The sequence below is a fragment of the Nothobranchius furzeri genome, chromosome 12 (assembly GCF_043380555.1).
Source record: "Nothobranchius furzeri strain GRZ-AD chromosome 12, NfurGRZ-RIMD1, whole genome shotgun sequence".
NCBI lineage: Eukaryota > Metazoa > Chordata > Actinopteri > Cyprinodontiformes > Nothobranchiidae > Nothobranchius > Nothobranchius furzeri.
Genome location: NC_091752.1, coordinates 32,084,689 through 32,100,837, shown reverse-complemented (window position 1 = coordinate 32,100,837; position 16,149 = coordinate 32,084,689). Strand labels below are relative to the sequence as shown.

The window sequence follows — 16,149 nt, the reverse complement described above, 5'->3', positions numbered from 1 at the left end:
TTCACAATATGGAAAATGTATAAAAATTTACATTTTCTTCTATATGCATTTAAAAAGTATGTAACGCAAAAACAAACACAATGACTGATGGGATCACAAATGAACGTCTTCTTTATTATCCCTCAATTTAAGCACCTTGATCTCTCTGCTCACCTAAGTAAAGTCCTTGGTCAACTTTCATTAAATTACACAAATCCAGATAAAATCCCAGATTATCCAAGGTGTGCACTGGACTTTGTGCTTTAAGGCGGTGATAATGTCAGAACGCTCTTCCCCGTGGTAGAAGCAAAGGGGGTCATCCCATTCTTACAGGGGTGTATATTTGGATTATGGTGAAACTTTAAAAGGTACTGTGTTCTGGTCAAGTGTATTCTCTCATGCTTCATCCCAGTGGCCTTTTGCACCATTGTTCTGCAGGTTTTCACATCAGCTGTAAGGTCCGAGGTCACAGAAGAGCCCACATTAAGACAAGTGTTAAAAGTCTACAGACCCTCAGCTCCATTTTCCTTACCCTCACATTGTCCAACTAAGAAAAAAAAATAGTTAAGTGCTGTTTAAATGCTACCCCATGCCCGTTTTTTATTTGTACAATACATTCATCATTTATTTCCTCCTTAAATCCCACTATGGTAAGGAAATTATACTTTTAACAAGCAGATTTTTTGTAATCTTCCATTGTGTGATTGTAACTCTTGGTAATTATTAAGCAACATTTTAAGTGCCAGTTCCTGGTCAGTGATGCATTGGCATTACACATAGAAGCAAGTGAAATGTCCCTAAAGTAAAAAAAAAAAAAGGTACATACAAACAGCATGTGTAAGTAAAGCAAAGCTTGCTTACAAGGCAAAAGTGTCCGTAACGTGCGATCATCCACCAATGTCAACAATGAACCATGCAAGGAAACCTTTTTAAAAAATCAGTCACCATCTCCTTCAGGCCAGATCTGTAAATGCATTTTTCTGCTTGTCGGTCATTATTCTCCTCATCTTTTCTTTGTACTGTTCCATTATCTGGTACCAGTGTCAAAAAAATTAACATTTGTAGCCATAAGATGCAGGCAAACTTCAACATTACTGACAGCAACAAGGGAAATGCGCTCAGAATATAGCGATGGTTGTTTCAGATCGATTAGAAACACCAGAAATGGGAAGCACATAGCTGTGGAACTTAAACGTCATGAAAACAAACTTGGAGGATTTCTGTAAGCTTAAAAAAAAATTGTCTTATTTCTTTCCTCTACAGAGATTTGAGTCGTTATGAATTGTCCTGAGTATAAGGCACTGTAGTCTAATGCAGCGGTCATGCTAAAATCACATTACCTAGGTCCACACACTGTACGCTTACCCAAGCAGGCCAGGATAGATGTGTGATGGCTAACTACACAAAGACAAGAGACCGATCCGTTTCCAAGGTGACAGCTCACACACTACAGTGGGTATCTGTCTTCTATTAAAGCTTTAATAGAGACAAAGCAATGATCAGTGATGAGAGTGGTCAGTAGTACTTTAACAGCCAATACGGTAAAATGAAAGTAGCAGCCATGTTTTATCTTAAAAAGAACAGATGCAACTTCTAGTTACTCTGTGTTGCAGCAGCAAAGGGAATATTAAGCAACTAGCTAGTAAAGCTACAATATACCGTGTTATCCCTGTTAATGCTTTACGATGCAAAAAAAAAAAAAAGTTTGACTCAAGGTGGTTGAAGAGGGCAAGTGGCACAGCATGTCAGCATTGGTATAGCAGCGAAAAGAAATCTTCATTTTTCAGCAAAACAAAAGTTTCAGTAAAATCCCAGAAAATCAAGACATTGACACTACAGTGAGTCATGTTAGATGTTTAACGTGACAAAACATACATATATATATTGGGATTAATATAAAAAGCAGCCATTAGAGAAGTGATTGTTGTTTGAAATCCTCTATTCATCATTGTTTCTGATTTAAATGGGCAACCGTTTTGGTTTATGAAAAACGGTAAAGTCCAAGATCAATCTCAATATAAATATCTAAAAATAATATAATAGTTTGACGTTAGTAACCAGACAAGTTGAAGATTGCCTCAAAATAATAGTGTGCAAGAAGGTAATGCAAGAAAGGGTGCTTAAGTGGGGACGCAAATTTGAGACAGGAAGGCGAAGACAAAATGTTAAAGTGTGGGCCGGTCTTTTTGAAAGCAAGCTCGCCAACCAGTTGGCGTACATTAGTCTGTAAAATTCACGTCTGACCTGCAAACAAGACGGATCCACACTTGTGTACCTTGAAAGACCTAAATTCAAAGGGCATATAAAAACACAACCTTTAGCCCAGTGAGATGCACCTGCAAAGCCTGGAGAGGTTTCCCCTTAACATGGAGATCAGACTAAGACGAGAAGAGTTACACAGCGGGACACCACTTGCACATGCCTTTCACTTTCAGGACTGGCACTTCGTTGGTCTACATTTGCTTATTTTTGATTGCTTCAGATGCGTCACTTATTTGTGTCCGGCTCAAATCCTGTGGCGAGTTTCTATGTCATTTGTGAGCCACGAGCGTCCCCATCGGGGTTCAGGGCTGCTGGCCGGCCTTGAGACAAGACACCATCTGGAACTAAAGGTAGATGAGTTCCTTCGCTCACCAAGTTTTCATATTCACTACTGTCCTCATCTTCTTCATCCTCTTCATCATCATCTTCCTGGCCTGCGGCTTGTCTGTCTAATGAATCAGAGCTCGAACCGTCACCGTTACCGAGGTACGGAGTGCTGGGAGTGCTAACGGGATTTAAAGTGGCACCGAGGCCCATGTTCAGCCTGATGCCGAGACCCAGGTCCGGCCCCAGTGGGATGGGTGTAGGGTGTCCTGGAGAGCCCACAGCCTGAGGCCGGGGCAACAGAGCAGCACTGGTCGGTGGAGAGGAGGAGGAGAGCACATTTTCAGTTTGGGATAAGAGGTCAGTGTAAGATGGTGGGTTTGGTGAGGTGCTGGGCCGCTCTGGGGCTGAAGGTGCATCAAAACTGATCCTGGAAAGAAGCGTAGCCTCACAAGGTTCCGTATTCTCCTCCGGAGTGGAATGGGAGTCCTCATGGAGCCCTTTGGACAAAAGAAAAAGATATAACTGCCAAGAAATGACAATCTAGTCGGGTTGTATACGTTTACTGTACAAATAAATATTTAAACCAACCATGGATAAAAAATAAAACTGCAATGGCAAATCAAGCCATATTTCAAACAGACACGGAATTCTCACACATCCCATCCTAGGCCACACCTGCCTGACACAGGAACCCACATTACCAGAGGAAACGAGAGAGTGCTAAAACACCAGTCGGCGTTTTTTTTACATCCAAATGTCTTGTTTTCCACAACTCCAAATGGTGTTTGGGACTCTGGTAGTTTGTCCTTAAGTTGTAGCGGTAGCAGCCGGCTGTCTCTCCTTCTCTGACGTCACTGAGCAGACAATCGCTCACACCAGAGACATTCTGGTGTAAAATCCACAAGCGCATAAAGAATGGAGGACCCAGGCTAGTGCAGAAGTGTGGCAGTCTGGGAGACCAACAACTGGATGGCCAAATAAATGTCTGAACTTTTCAGACAAATGTGAGAGAACCACTTCATTAGTGGTCTACCAGGCCAAGGCAGGGCGCTTATTATTCTTCACCGGAGGATGTTATCTTTATTCTTCCGCGAACGTTAATGCGGCTCGAACAGCAGAGTGCAACCCCACAAATTGTACATCAAAACGACCAGCTCGGCCATAGGAAGTGTGCCATTACTTTTCTAAGCAATCCGATTTACCATGGCAACGTTATTAGCAAAAGAAACTGTGTAAAAAATGCCTCTTTAATTAGCCTGCCCAATTTTCAATCTGGCCAGCTAGGGTCACTTTCAATTTTTTTTTCAAGAAATTCTATTTTTGGGGGCATGCACCCCCTCATTTGTTGCATGAACACAACCGGCTTGGCCATGGGAATCGTGGTATAGCACAATATTTGGGTGATCACCCCAACGTCACACATATATCATGATTTTGGGCCTCTATAACACACGGCCACTATCTTGTGCCAACGGGCAGGTCCCTTTTAAAATGTCTTCAGGAATTTTCTACTTTTTGGCTCCACAAAATATTTATAGCTACACCATGTTAGAACATTTTTAAGAAGCATGAAAAAAAAAACGCTTTAAACTAGCTTGTTTCGCAGATTTGCCATTGAAGCTTTAAGAATGATGCTGGCTCTTGTATCAAGAATAACAGGTCTAGGGATGGTTCAGGTATCTAAACGTTTTAAAACTATAGATTTGATCCAAAAATGACATACTTCTCTCCTCTTCTGCTCTCATGCGCTTCCGGAGAGCAATTTGTTGTTTGAGTTTGTTCACATCCTCTTGAATTTTCTCTTTAACACGTTCACTTTGTTCTACCTCCCCACACACAGCCTACAAATAAAACCAGCAAGTGAAAAAAATAAATAAAACATCTAGTGACAGAACAGTTTCACTTTGTGTCAATGACTAAAATCAACCACATCCTCCTCACCTGGACTTTATCTTGTAGCGCGCTGTAGACTTGGAATATTGTTCGAATATCCTTCATCACACCATCTTTGTCAAAGAACTCAGCCCTGAGGACAGTTACAGAAAGAAACAGAGCAATGACATCTTTGCAGGAAAACGTAGCACAAGCTAAACCTAAACTTTAAACCCAAAGTAACAAAGTTTTGCACTAAAACACAGTCTGAAAAGGAGGTAAAATGAGACATCAGACACCAGATGGACAGGCCAGACTAAATCCCAACAGTCTGGTTGTCCTCATCCACAACGGAAACCGTGCATCTAAGTTTAGACAAAAAGACACAAAAATACAAGCCAACACTTGTGCTGGCTGTCGCATACCAGCCTCTCACTACAATCAGCCTTCGGCAAACGTACGCCGCCTACGCCGAGTCAAAAGTGAACCCGGACAAGTGCATGCAGACAAGAAAAAAATCTGGATTGAATTTTTACAAAAAAGCTGCTAAGTTAACGCTCTGCGACAGAAATCACAAACATACCCGTGCTCTTTGATGACCTTTGAGTAGTTGTGAGACGTGTTGGGTACTGATGAGGTTTTATATTCCTGCTGACTTGTGTTACCAAGATTTGGGATAGTGAGGGTGATCCGCTGGTTGTACCTGCTGGGAGAAAATGATCGTTTAGAATCTTTGGGTTTTCAAACTGAAATTATTCAATTTTTCCAAGAAAAAACCTCAAATCCTTTCACTTTTTTAACTATTCATGAACAAGTAGTTTGGATAAATGTGCGAATGTTCAAACGTTCCAATTAGTGAACAATGGGCAATAAAGGGGAGCCACATTATCAAACTTTCCTGATAGGAACCCTAAAAAAATGCAACGTTCCAACTTTTCTTTTCCAAACTGTCCGGCTCAGATGACAACAATTAGTTATTGGTGTTTTCTACAGCAATATTCTGAGATATTGAATTTGTGATTTTCATTAGTTGTCATTTTTAAACATCAAAATTTAAAAATATACAGTGAGGAACATAAGTATTTGAACACATTGCGATTTTGCGAGTTCTCCCACTTAGAACTCATGGAGGTCTGAAATTCACATTGTAGGTGCATTCCCACTGTGAGAGACGGAATGTAAAAAAACAAAAAATCAGGAAATCACATTGTATGATTTGTAAAGAATTTATTTGTTTTGCACTGCTGGACATAAGTATTTGAACACCTGAGAAAATCAGTATTAATATTTGGTACAGAAGCCTTTGCTTGCAATTACAGAGATCAAACGTTTCCTGTAGTTCTTGACCAGGTTTGCACATACAGCAACAGGGATTTTGGCCCACTCCTCCACACATATCTTCTCTAGATCTGTCAGGTTCTGGGGCTGGTGCTGAGCAACACGGAGTTTCAGCTCCCTCCAAAGATTTTCGATTGGATTTAGGTCTGGAGACTGGCTAGGCCACTCCAGAACCTTGTTATGCTTCTTACAGAGCCACTCCTTGGTTATCCTGGCTGTGTGCTTCGGGTCATTGTCATGTTGGAAGACCCAGCCACGACCCATCTTCAATGCTCTGACTGAGGGAAGGAGGCTGTTGCTCAAAATGTCAGAATACATGGCCCCATTCATCCTCTCCTTAATACAGTACAATTGTCCTGTCCCCTTAGCAGAAAAGCACTGCCAAAGCATGATGTTTCCACCCCCATGCTTCACAGTAGGGAAGATGTTCTTTGGATGCAACTTCTCCTTTTTCCTCTAAACACGGCGAGTGAAGTTTAGACCAAAAAGTTCTACTTTGGTCTCATCTGACCACATGACTTTCTCCCATGCCTCCTCTGGATCATCCAGATGGTCATTGGCAAACTGCAGACGGGCCTGGACGTGTGATGACTTGAGCAGGGGAACCTTTCGTGCAATCCGTGATTTGAAACCATGACGGCATAGTGTTCTACCAACAGTGACCTTTGAAACTGTGGTCCCAGCTCTCTTCAAGTCATTGACCAGCTCCTCCCGTGTAGTTCTGGGCTGATTCCTCACCTTTCTTATCATCAGTGATACCCCACGAGATGAGATCTTGCATGGATCTCCAGTCCGAGGGAGACTGACAGTCGTCTTTAGCCTCTTCCATTTTCTGACAATTGCTCCAACAGTTGACCTATTTTCACTAAGCTGCTTGGCAATTTCCCAGTAGCCCTTTCCAGTCTTGTGGAGGTCCACGATTTTGTCTCTGGTTTCTTTTGACAGCTTCTTGGTCTTGCCCATGGTAGTAGTTTGAGTCTGACTGACTGTGGGGTGGACAGGTGTCTTTAAAGAGCTCAGACTGGTGCTACTAATTGAGATTACTAAGTGGAGTAGAGGTGGACTTCTTAAAAGCAGAGTAACAAGTCTTTGAGAGCCAGAATTCTTGCTGATTGCCAGGTGTTCAAATACTTATGTCCAGCAGTGCAAAACAAATCAATTCTTTACAAATCATACAATGTAATTTCCTGAGATTTTTTGTTTTTTTACATTCTGTCTCTCACAGTGGGAATGCACCTACAATGTGAATTTCAGAGCCCTCCATGAGTTCTAAGTGGGAGAACTTGAAAAATTGCAAGGTGCCCAAATACGTATGTTCCTCACTGTATATACATTTGAAATATCAGTCTGTGTGTAATAAAACAATCTAATATACAAGTTTCACTTTTTGAATTGAATTACTTAAATAAATCAACTTTTTATGATATTCCAATTTTAAGACCAACACCTGCATGTTTGGGTTGGTGTCCTTTTGATGCAATCGATAGTTTAAGACCTTTGTGTTGACCTCATCAGCACATGCACATGGAAACAAAAGTGCATTTGATTGAATTACACATAAACGTGTGTGATTAGGAGTGATTTGCACCTGCGGTTGGGTCTGAAGAGCACATACTCCAGAGCATGTGTGGAGCTGTTGGCAGTAGAGATGAAGCTGAAAAGAAGGAAGACGAGGTCGGGCACACCCAGCAGCTGAGTCAGCTGTTTGTGGATAATCTGCTCCCTGAACGACATCTGTTGTTGCGTGTTCCTCCGGAACCGGTACCAACCAATAACATTCTGCACGACCAAAGCAACGACATTTTATCTAAAGCCATTTTACAACCTCAGATCGTGGTTAAGTTTTGACATTTTACGAGAAGAAAAGTAGAAACACTCACTTTCCTCCTGTCTTTAAGAATGCTGTTGAGATTTTCTTCATTGACTTTACCTGCGTAGTCATAAAAGCTGATGAGAGGGAAAAAGAAACAGAAAAGTTCAAACACATTCATCCAACTTGTCCCCCTTCTCTGCCGGGATAATCCTAGACTAGTCAGAGGGAGCCATCTACTGTCCAATGCCAAATTTAATATGAATGACTTATAAAGGTTAGAACTGTCAGAATATTTTTAATGACCTAAAATAATAAACTTAACCAAATCAAGAATGATCAACAAGTTTTCAGAAGATTATTTATGTAAAATGCATCATATGCCATATACACTCACTAGCCACTTTATTAGGTACACCTGTCCAACTGCTTGTTAACTCAAATTACTAATCAGCCAATCACATGGTGGCAAGTCAATGCATTTAGGCATGTTGAAATGGTCAAGAAGATCCGCTGCAGTTCAAACCGAGCTTCAGAATGGGGAAGAAAGGTGATTTAAGTGACTTTGAACGTGGCATGGTTGTTGGTGCCAGACAGGCTGGTCTGAGTATGTCAGAAACTGCTGATCTTCTGGGACCGTCATGGACAACCATCTCTAGGGTTTACAGAGAATGGTCTGAAAGGGGGAAAACATCCAGTGAGCGACAGTTCTGTGGGCGAAAATGCCTTGTTGATGCCGAAGGTCAGAGGAAAAAGGCCAGACTGGTTCGAGCTCATAGAAAGGCAACAGTAACTCAAATAACAACTCATTACAACCAAGTTATGCAGAGGAGCATCTCTGAATGTACAACACGTGGAATCCTGAGGGAGATGGGTTACAGCAGCAGAAGTGCACGCCGGGTGCCACTCCTGTCAACTCAGAACAAGAAACTGAGGCTACAATTCACACAGGCTCACCAAAATTGGACAATAGAAGATTGGAACAATGTTGCCAGGTCTGATGAGTCTCGATTTCTGCTGCTAGGGTCAGAATTTGGTGCCAACAACATGAAAGCATGGATCCATCCTGCCTTGTACCAATGGTTCAGGCAGGTGGTGGTGGTGTAATGGTGTGGGGGACATTTTCTTGGCACACTTTGGGCCCTTTAGTACAGATTGATCATCATTGCAATGCCACAGCCTACCTGAGTATTGTTGCTGACCATGTCCATCCTTTTATGACTAGTGTACCCATCTACTGATGGCTACTTCCAGCAGGATAATGCCCCAAGTCATAAAGCTCAAATCATCTCAGACTGGTTTCTTGAACATGTCAATGAGTTCATTGTATTCAGATTGTCTCCACAGTCACCATATCTCCATCCAACAGAGCACCTTTGGGATGTGGTGGAACGGGAGATTCGCATCATGGAAGTGCCGCCGGCATATCTGCAGCAACTGCACGCTGCTATCATGTCAATATGGACCTAAATGTCTGAGGAATGTTTCCTGTACCTTTTTGAATCTATGCCATGAAGAATTAAGGCAGTTCTGAAGGCAAAAGGGGGTCCAACCCGGTACTAGTAAGGTGTACCGAATAAACTGGCCAGTGAGTGTTTTACTCACCTATAAGATAACATGTCTGAAATCATTTAAACAATAAAATGGTTACACAAAACAAGAGTAGATTGATGAAAACTAAAATAAAAGCTTTTTAAGGGTAAACGAGACATAACTTACCTAAATAACTGTGCACAAGGATCATGGTTATGGACTTCTGATGGAACAAACAGTGAAAATGTTTTAAATATGCATAACTGTTTAGATATTTTAACCAAAAGCAAATAATAGTGTGAACCAAGAGCACTGCGTGTTGCTGGTTATGTTAGATATTAGTTTCTGTTGCTTTCATTTATCAAACAATGAGAACTAAATGGAAATCAGCCATAGTAGTGGATGTTATTTACACAGATGCTGCTATTGCTCGAGTAAAAATACCCTTCAAATGTAATGGTGTCTCACATATGTAGTCACAACCAGCACTGATCCGGTGTTTATTTGTTCATGAAAAGATGTCCTGTGTTTTTCACCATTTGTTTCTGAGCTCACCTACTATCTGCAGCAGTTCTGCACTGCTGATCTGTGTGTCGCTGATGCTGACCGTCTCCTCTTGCCTCACGTCTCCTAATAGGAAGCCCTCCTGTGTAAAAACGTTTAAAAACATAAGTAAGGCACAAATATTTAGTACAATAACGTGGCTTGTAGCTACTTCTTCAAACAGCGGCTGAGGAGAGAGGACGAGGCTTTAGCTTTTCATACAAAAACCAATCGCATTCGGTTTAATCAATCACATTATTATGGGGAACAGGTTCTGTCGATAATTTGGTCTCAAAACCAAACATGACGCAACACCTGCTTTAATTCAAATACACAAGAAGGCCTAGTCAACAAAGATGAGGGTTTTTCTTAGAACTACTCTGAAAGGTGGGTCAACATCTTAAAAGAAAATTTCAAACACAGTTCAATGTTATCATTTTAGTCACGTCTGCATTTTTTTCAACAACAGTAACAACGTTGAAGATGCTAATTGTTAAAGGATTTTTCAAAAAAGAAAGATTTATAAAGCATGTGCATTAATTGGCTACAAGTCTAAATGTAACTCTAGTACCAACTAATGATTGAACGATAATCAGGACGATATTTAGCATTTTTAAAATATATCAGTATCAGCTGTTAAACATCTGTGGTAGAGCCGATTTAGTCAGGATGTCTTAGAAAAGAGGGATTTGTTGCTAGGATGCTGCTGCTGAGTCATGCAAACAAAAAAGATTTCCTTTATTGTTTATGGTAAGATGTTATTAAAAATGATTAAAAAGATTAAATGCACTTTAGATTTTGTTGGTGTTTTTAGCAGGTTGCTATTATTTTAATTTAGTTTTTTAAATATTTCTTCTTTTCATCAGCGCTTGAATGTTTCTTATGCCGCATCTTCTGCACTGTAACTACTCTTTAAACATCTTCTGAGCATTCATTCTGTGCGTTTCTTCTAACTGCATTACTTGTGTTTGACACAGGGAAAGAGTTGTTTTACCTTTGTTTGCTGACGTTTCAACCACCACTGTGGTCTTCTGAGAAAGAAGACTCAACCACTAAATCTAGTGTGTTGGACTAGAGAAACCACTAAAACTGCTGGATACCGCTAGCCTGGCAAGCCAGACTAAATAAATGTATTATTTAAACTTTGCAAAGCAAGAATTTGGTCTAGTTCACTAGGCTAGGATACCGCCCTTTGAGGCCTAGAACTGAATAGTCCTACCTTACATGTTTTGATCCCTGGGTTAGATGAAGAGAAGAAGCTTGTGGTGGTTCTAATCAGCCAGCAATCGAACAAGGATTGACTAAACTTGCTCAGAACTTCCTTCTTTTGTCATAAAACTATGGCGTTACTGTGATGCAAAGCTGAGGTGGCACCAGGGGCCTTTGCTTGTTCAGCAGTGATTAGTCTGTGGTGGTAATGTGGCACAATCGTGTGCTTTCACAAAGATTACGCAATGGTAGAAAAAAAGTGAGTGTAAGGGGCCGTCTCTGCGCTGTCACAGACTTTCCTTTAGCTTGAACATGGCTTGTTTTTTATGCCGACTGAGACCATGCACCTTACATTTTTTCACGAGCTGCTCCAAAAGATAATGATAATCGTTTAACAATCAAATCATAAGACCCGAATCGAAACTGAATCTTGACACAGCCCTGGAAAGTGGGCAGAAAATGTCAATCCATCAGCCTTAAAAATGAGTCTAAAAAAATCTGCAGCACACGTCGGTATCGGCAATAGAAAAGCTCATATTGGTCGATCACTAGTACCAACATTTTCCATCAGTTTCATGAATTATGAACAACCCCACAAACAAGTGGAGATTAATTCATCCAGATTAAACACATTTTCAATTATTTCTGCTTCCTGGCTGTTAACTCAAAACTAATAATCCATGATAACACTGAAAACCTGAACAATGACTCATTTTGTGCACGATCAATTCATTTCTAAATTATTTATCTGTCGTGTTTTAAAAGTAAAAATAAAAAAGTTTGACAATTTTAAACTTTAATTCTGGGAGACAACGGCAACTCAAAAAAACAACCACCCCTCCTGCTTTGAAAGGAATGCAGGCAAACCTGTTTCCTGTGATTTACAACAACCTATCCAGACCAACCTTCAGTTCTGCTAACTGGCCTGACCATAGCTTTAATTTACAAAGACCTCCAATTGTATTTGTTTAAAAAAAGAGCCATCAAAAGATAGAAAGCAAAACCTGTTAACAGAATAAGTTACTGAAAGCAAGCGGATAATGTGGCAGACTACACCTTTTACCGCTTTAATGGTCGTTTCTCTAGCTTGACATTTGTTGTGTTCGTCTGTTTATTAAAGGACACCGTCTCGCTACAAAGTACTCATCTGTACACAGTTGCTGTATCGATACAAGGAAGTCACTTGATAGCTTTGCTATTATGCTAACCACTGGCTATTTCCTGGAACTCAAACTTTACATACACTGAAATAACTAGCGCTGAGCTATGTAGCCATTAACATTTGTTACTGTTGATAGTTCATATGTGTAACTAGCAAACACGAGATCCTCTTAAAATAAGCAACCCAGTATATTTATGTTACTGAAACTACAGTCAAATCAAAGGCACACTAGCCGGTAGATAGACGGAACCAGGAACAGGAAGATGGCACTGGAAAAAACAAGTCAAACTAGTGACATTAACGAACAGTCACGCGCATCGTCGAACTTCACACACCTTAGCTAACACTGAACAAAAATAAATGTCACACACTTACGTGATCTGAGTTGCTGTTGGCGCTGTGATAACACACAGAACTGAAAGTATAACCTGAAATGGATGCCGCCATGATGGAAACATCCCTATCAATCCCAATGCCCCCTGCGGTTGAAGGCACGCTCGTCTGGCGCACTTGCTTATGGGAAATGTAGGCTTATGACAGGCCCTTGTAACATATAATTAAGCCCAGGGCTCACAACACTTACACAGTGAGCGTGAGACACAGTCATTCGAGGGTTTTCACACCCTCATACAAATGATTTCTCAAACTGAGTAGAAAAATTAATGTATTTGAGCTACATATTGCTTCGAAGTAGCTACAGTGACTCAGAGAGGAGAGGACTTTTTTCCCTCCAGTGGCGACAGATTGGAACTACACTCTGGTGCGGTCAAACAATTTGGAAGAGAACATTTTAGCCTCATCATCTCAATAAAACTGAACAAACTGATCTTGGTTTTTGTTTGGTTGCGAAAGTTAACATTAAGGAGAAAAGGGAACTACATAAGCGCTAAAACTCAGTTGTGTCTGGTAGGGGATTTGTTGCCCTCAAGTGGCGACAAGATTCACTACACACTAGTTTACATTTATACTTCGATCTCAATGAAACAGAAATAAAAATTCTAACCTTTGCTTTGCCATCTTTGGGATATTAATATAATGGATGAGGAGGACAATGAAAAGATTATAGTGTCAATAGTTATTTGGTAAAATAACTTCCTGAAAATTCATTCAGAAACAAAATTCCATGGCATTTTAATGTACGTAACAGAGGAACTTGCTCTGACAGATGTTTTTCTCTTCTTGTTTATTTAAAAACACGATTAAAACCGTATTTATGTAACACCGTTAAACATGATGGTTTTGTGGAGTGAAAGGGCTAAGCCTAGGTATGGAACTAAACTCAGTGTAATTTGCATGAAGAGGAGAGATGTGTCCCTCCGGTGGTGACAATCTGGAACTACACCCTGGTGTTAAAACATTTAGAAAAAATAAATTAATAAAATTACAATACCTACTTAGTGGAGGCACTTTCTGTAAATTCTTTCAAAATAAAGTGTCATGGCATTTTGGCATTAACAACTGGGGATCTCTCTGTAAAAGTATTTTTCTCTTATTATTTAGTTAAAAACAATGAAAACCCCTATTTGTGTAACAGTATTAAACGCAATGGATACTCAACGTTTCAATTCAATTCAATTCAAGTTTATTTATATAGCGCCAAATCACGACAAGAGTCGACTCAAGGCACTTCACATAGTAAACATTCCAATTCAGGTCAGTTCATTAAGCCGGGGGGGGGGGGGGGGGGGGGGGGGGGGGGGGGCTGCAAACAGTCGCGCTCGGGAACCGTTTGGTGGTTTAACCCCACCAATCCAACCCCTTATTGCTGAGTGTCAAGCAGGGAGGCATTGGGTGCCATTTTTTCAGTCTTTGGTATGACCCGAGCAGGAAACTGAACGATATATATATATATATATATATATATATATATATATATATATATATATATATATATATATACACACACACACACATACAGGTCCTTCTCAAAAACATTGCATATTGTGATAAAGTTCATTATTGTCTGTAATGTACTGATAACACACAGTTTTTACCTATTTTGTTTCATTGTTTTAAAGTTTTGTTCTTTTTTCTTTATCTGGACCTAAGAGTCTGTCAAAGATTATCTATCTATCTTAGATTCATTACACACAACTGAAGTAGTTCAAGCCTTTTATTATTTCTAATATTGATGATACAGGCTCATGAAAACCCAAAATTCCTATCTCAAAAACTTAGCATATTTCATCCAACCAATACAAGAAAAGTGTTTTTGATACAAAAAAAGTCAACCTTCAAATAATTATGTTCAGTTACGCACTCAATACTTGGTCGGGAATCCTTTTGCACAAATGACTGCTTCAATGCGGCGTGGCATGGAGGCAATCAGCCTGTGGCACTGCTGAGGTGTTATGGAGGACCAGGATGCTTTGATAGCGGCCTTAAGCTCATCCAGAGTGTTGGGTCTTGCGTCTCTCAACTTTCTCTTCGCAATATCCCACAGATTCTCTATGGGGTTCAGGTCAGGAGAGTTGGCAGGTCAATTGAGCACAGTAATACCACACAGTAATACCATGGTCAGTAAACCATTTACCAGTGGTTTTGGCACTGTGAGCAGGTGCCAGGTCATGCTGAAAAATGAAATCTTCATCTCCATAAAGCTTTTCAGCAGATGGAAGCATGAAGTGCTCCAAAATCTCCTGATAGCTAGCTGCATTGACCCTGCCCTTGATAAAACACAGTGGACCAACACCAGCAGCTGACATGGCACCCCAGACCATCACTGACTGCGGGTACTTGACACTGGACTTCAGGCATTTTGGCATTTCCCTCTGCCCAGTCTTCCTCCAGACTCTGGCACCTTGATTTCCGAATGACATGCAAAATTTGCTTTCATCCGAAAAAAGTACTTTGGACCACTGAGCAACAGTCCAGCGCTGCTTCTCTGTAACCCAGGTCAGGTGCTTCTGCTGCTGTTTCTGGTTCAAAAGTGGCTTGACCTGGGGAATGCGACACCTGTAGCCCATTTCCTGCACACGCCTGTACACGGTGGCTCTGGATGTTTCTACTGCAGACTCAGTCCACTGTTTCCGTAGGTCCCACAAGGTTTGGAATCGGTCCTTCTCCACAATCTTCCTCAGGGTCCGGTCACCTCTTCTCGTTGTGCAGCGTTTTCTGCCAAACCTTTTACTTCCCACAGACTTCCCACTGAGGTGCCTTGATACAGCACTCTGGGAACAGCCTATTCGTTCAGAAATTTCTTTCTGTGTCTTACCCTCTTGCTTGAGGGTGTCAATGATGGCCTTCTGGACAGCAGTCAGGTCGGCAGTCTTACCCATGATTGCGGTTTTGAGTATTGAACCAGGCTGGGAGTTTTTAAAAGCCTCAGAAATCTTTTGCAGGTGTTTAGAGTTAATTAGTTGATTCAGATGATTAGGTTAATAGCTCGTTTAGAGAACCTTTTCATGATATGCTAATGTTTTTTAGATAGGAATTTTGGGTTTTCATGAGCGGTATGCCAACATCATCAATATTAGAAACAATAAAAGGCTTGAACTACTTTAGTTGTGTGTAATGAATCTAATATTTATGAAAGTCTAATGTTTATCAGTACAGATTCATCCATCACAGTAAATTTTAGTTAACTTGTCATGTTTTAATTGTTTGGGAATAAATTCTTACTTTTATAAACCTGGCTCTTTCTTGAATCAAAACAAAGTGTGTACAGTCCTTGAATAAACAAGAATCCTATAATCTTCTGATTAAACACACAAAGACCAAGCAGGATGATATTCTATATTTATATAGAGTATCACAGCTTATTGGTCATAAGTAGAGTTAATATATATTGAGCTCTTAAAGCACTCAATTTACCAAATCCTTCAACTGTGAATTTGAGTTTTCAACTGTATTTTGATGTCAAAAGAATATTGGATCTGCGAAAAATGAAGATAATATTGGTATTGCTTTTGGATCTTGTCTATCAACAGATCAGGTTTTGTTTTTGTTTTTTATGACGGAGAATTCCTCGAGTGGATTAATCCGGTGACTTTGATGGCGGGCCTTCCCACCAGAACTTAAATAAATTCCCTTCCATTGCGGATTTGTTGCTGCACCAGCGGTGTGATAGGCTGTGTCACACAAACCTTCACTCACAGCTGGATATGCTATTGAC

General features: G+C 40.5%; 1 protein-coding gene across 2 annotated transcripts; it reads right to left on the bottom strand.

Moving 5' to 3' along the window:
- Positions 1-88: 88 nt before the first annotated feature.
- abraxas2 (abraxas 2, BRISC complex subunit) lies at positions 89-12,535 on the bottom strand. Of its 2 annotated transcripts, none has more exons than XM_015944835.3 (9): positions 12,411-12,535; positions 9,677-9,767; positions 9,308-9,344; positions 7,659-7,725; positions 7,367-7,557; positions 5,024-5,146; positions 4,510-4,594; positions 4,292-4,409; positions 89-3,065 (listed from the first exon to the last, which is right to left on the bottom strand). In XM_015944835.3, exons 1-9 carry the CDS (start codon positions 12,480-12,482, stop codon positions 2,506-2,508), a joined length of 1,344 nt encoding a protein of 447 aa, XP_015800321.3. In that variant the 5' UTR covers positions 12,483-12,535; the 3' UTR covers positions 89-2,505. The 2 variants fall into 2 exon arrangements, with proteins under 2 accessions (XP_015800321.3, XP_015800322.3); XM_015944836.3 differs by having other exon boundaries at positions 5,024-5,143.
- Positions 12,536-16,149: the final 3,614 nt, after the last annotated feature.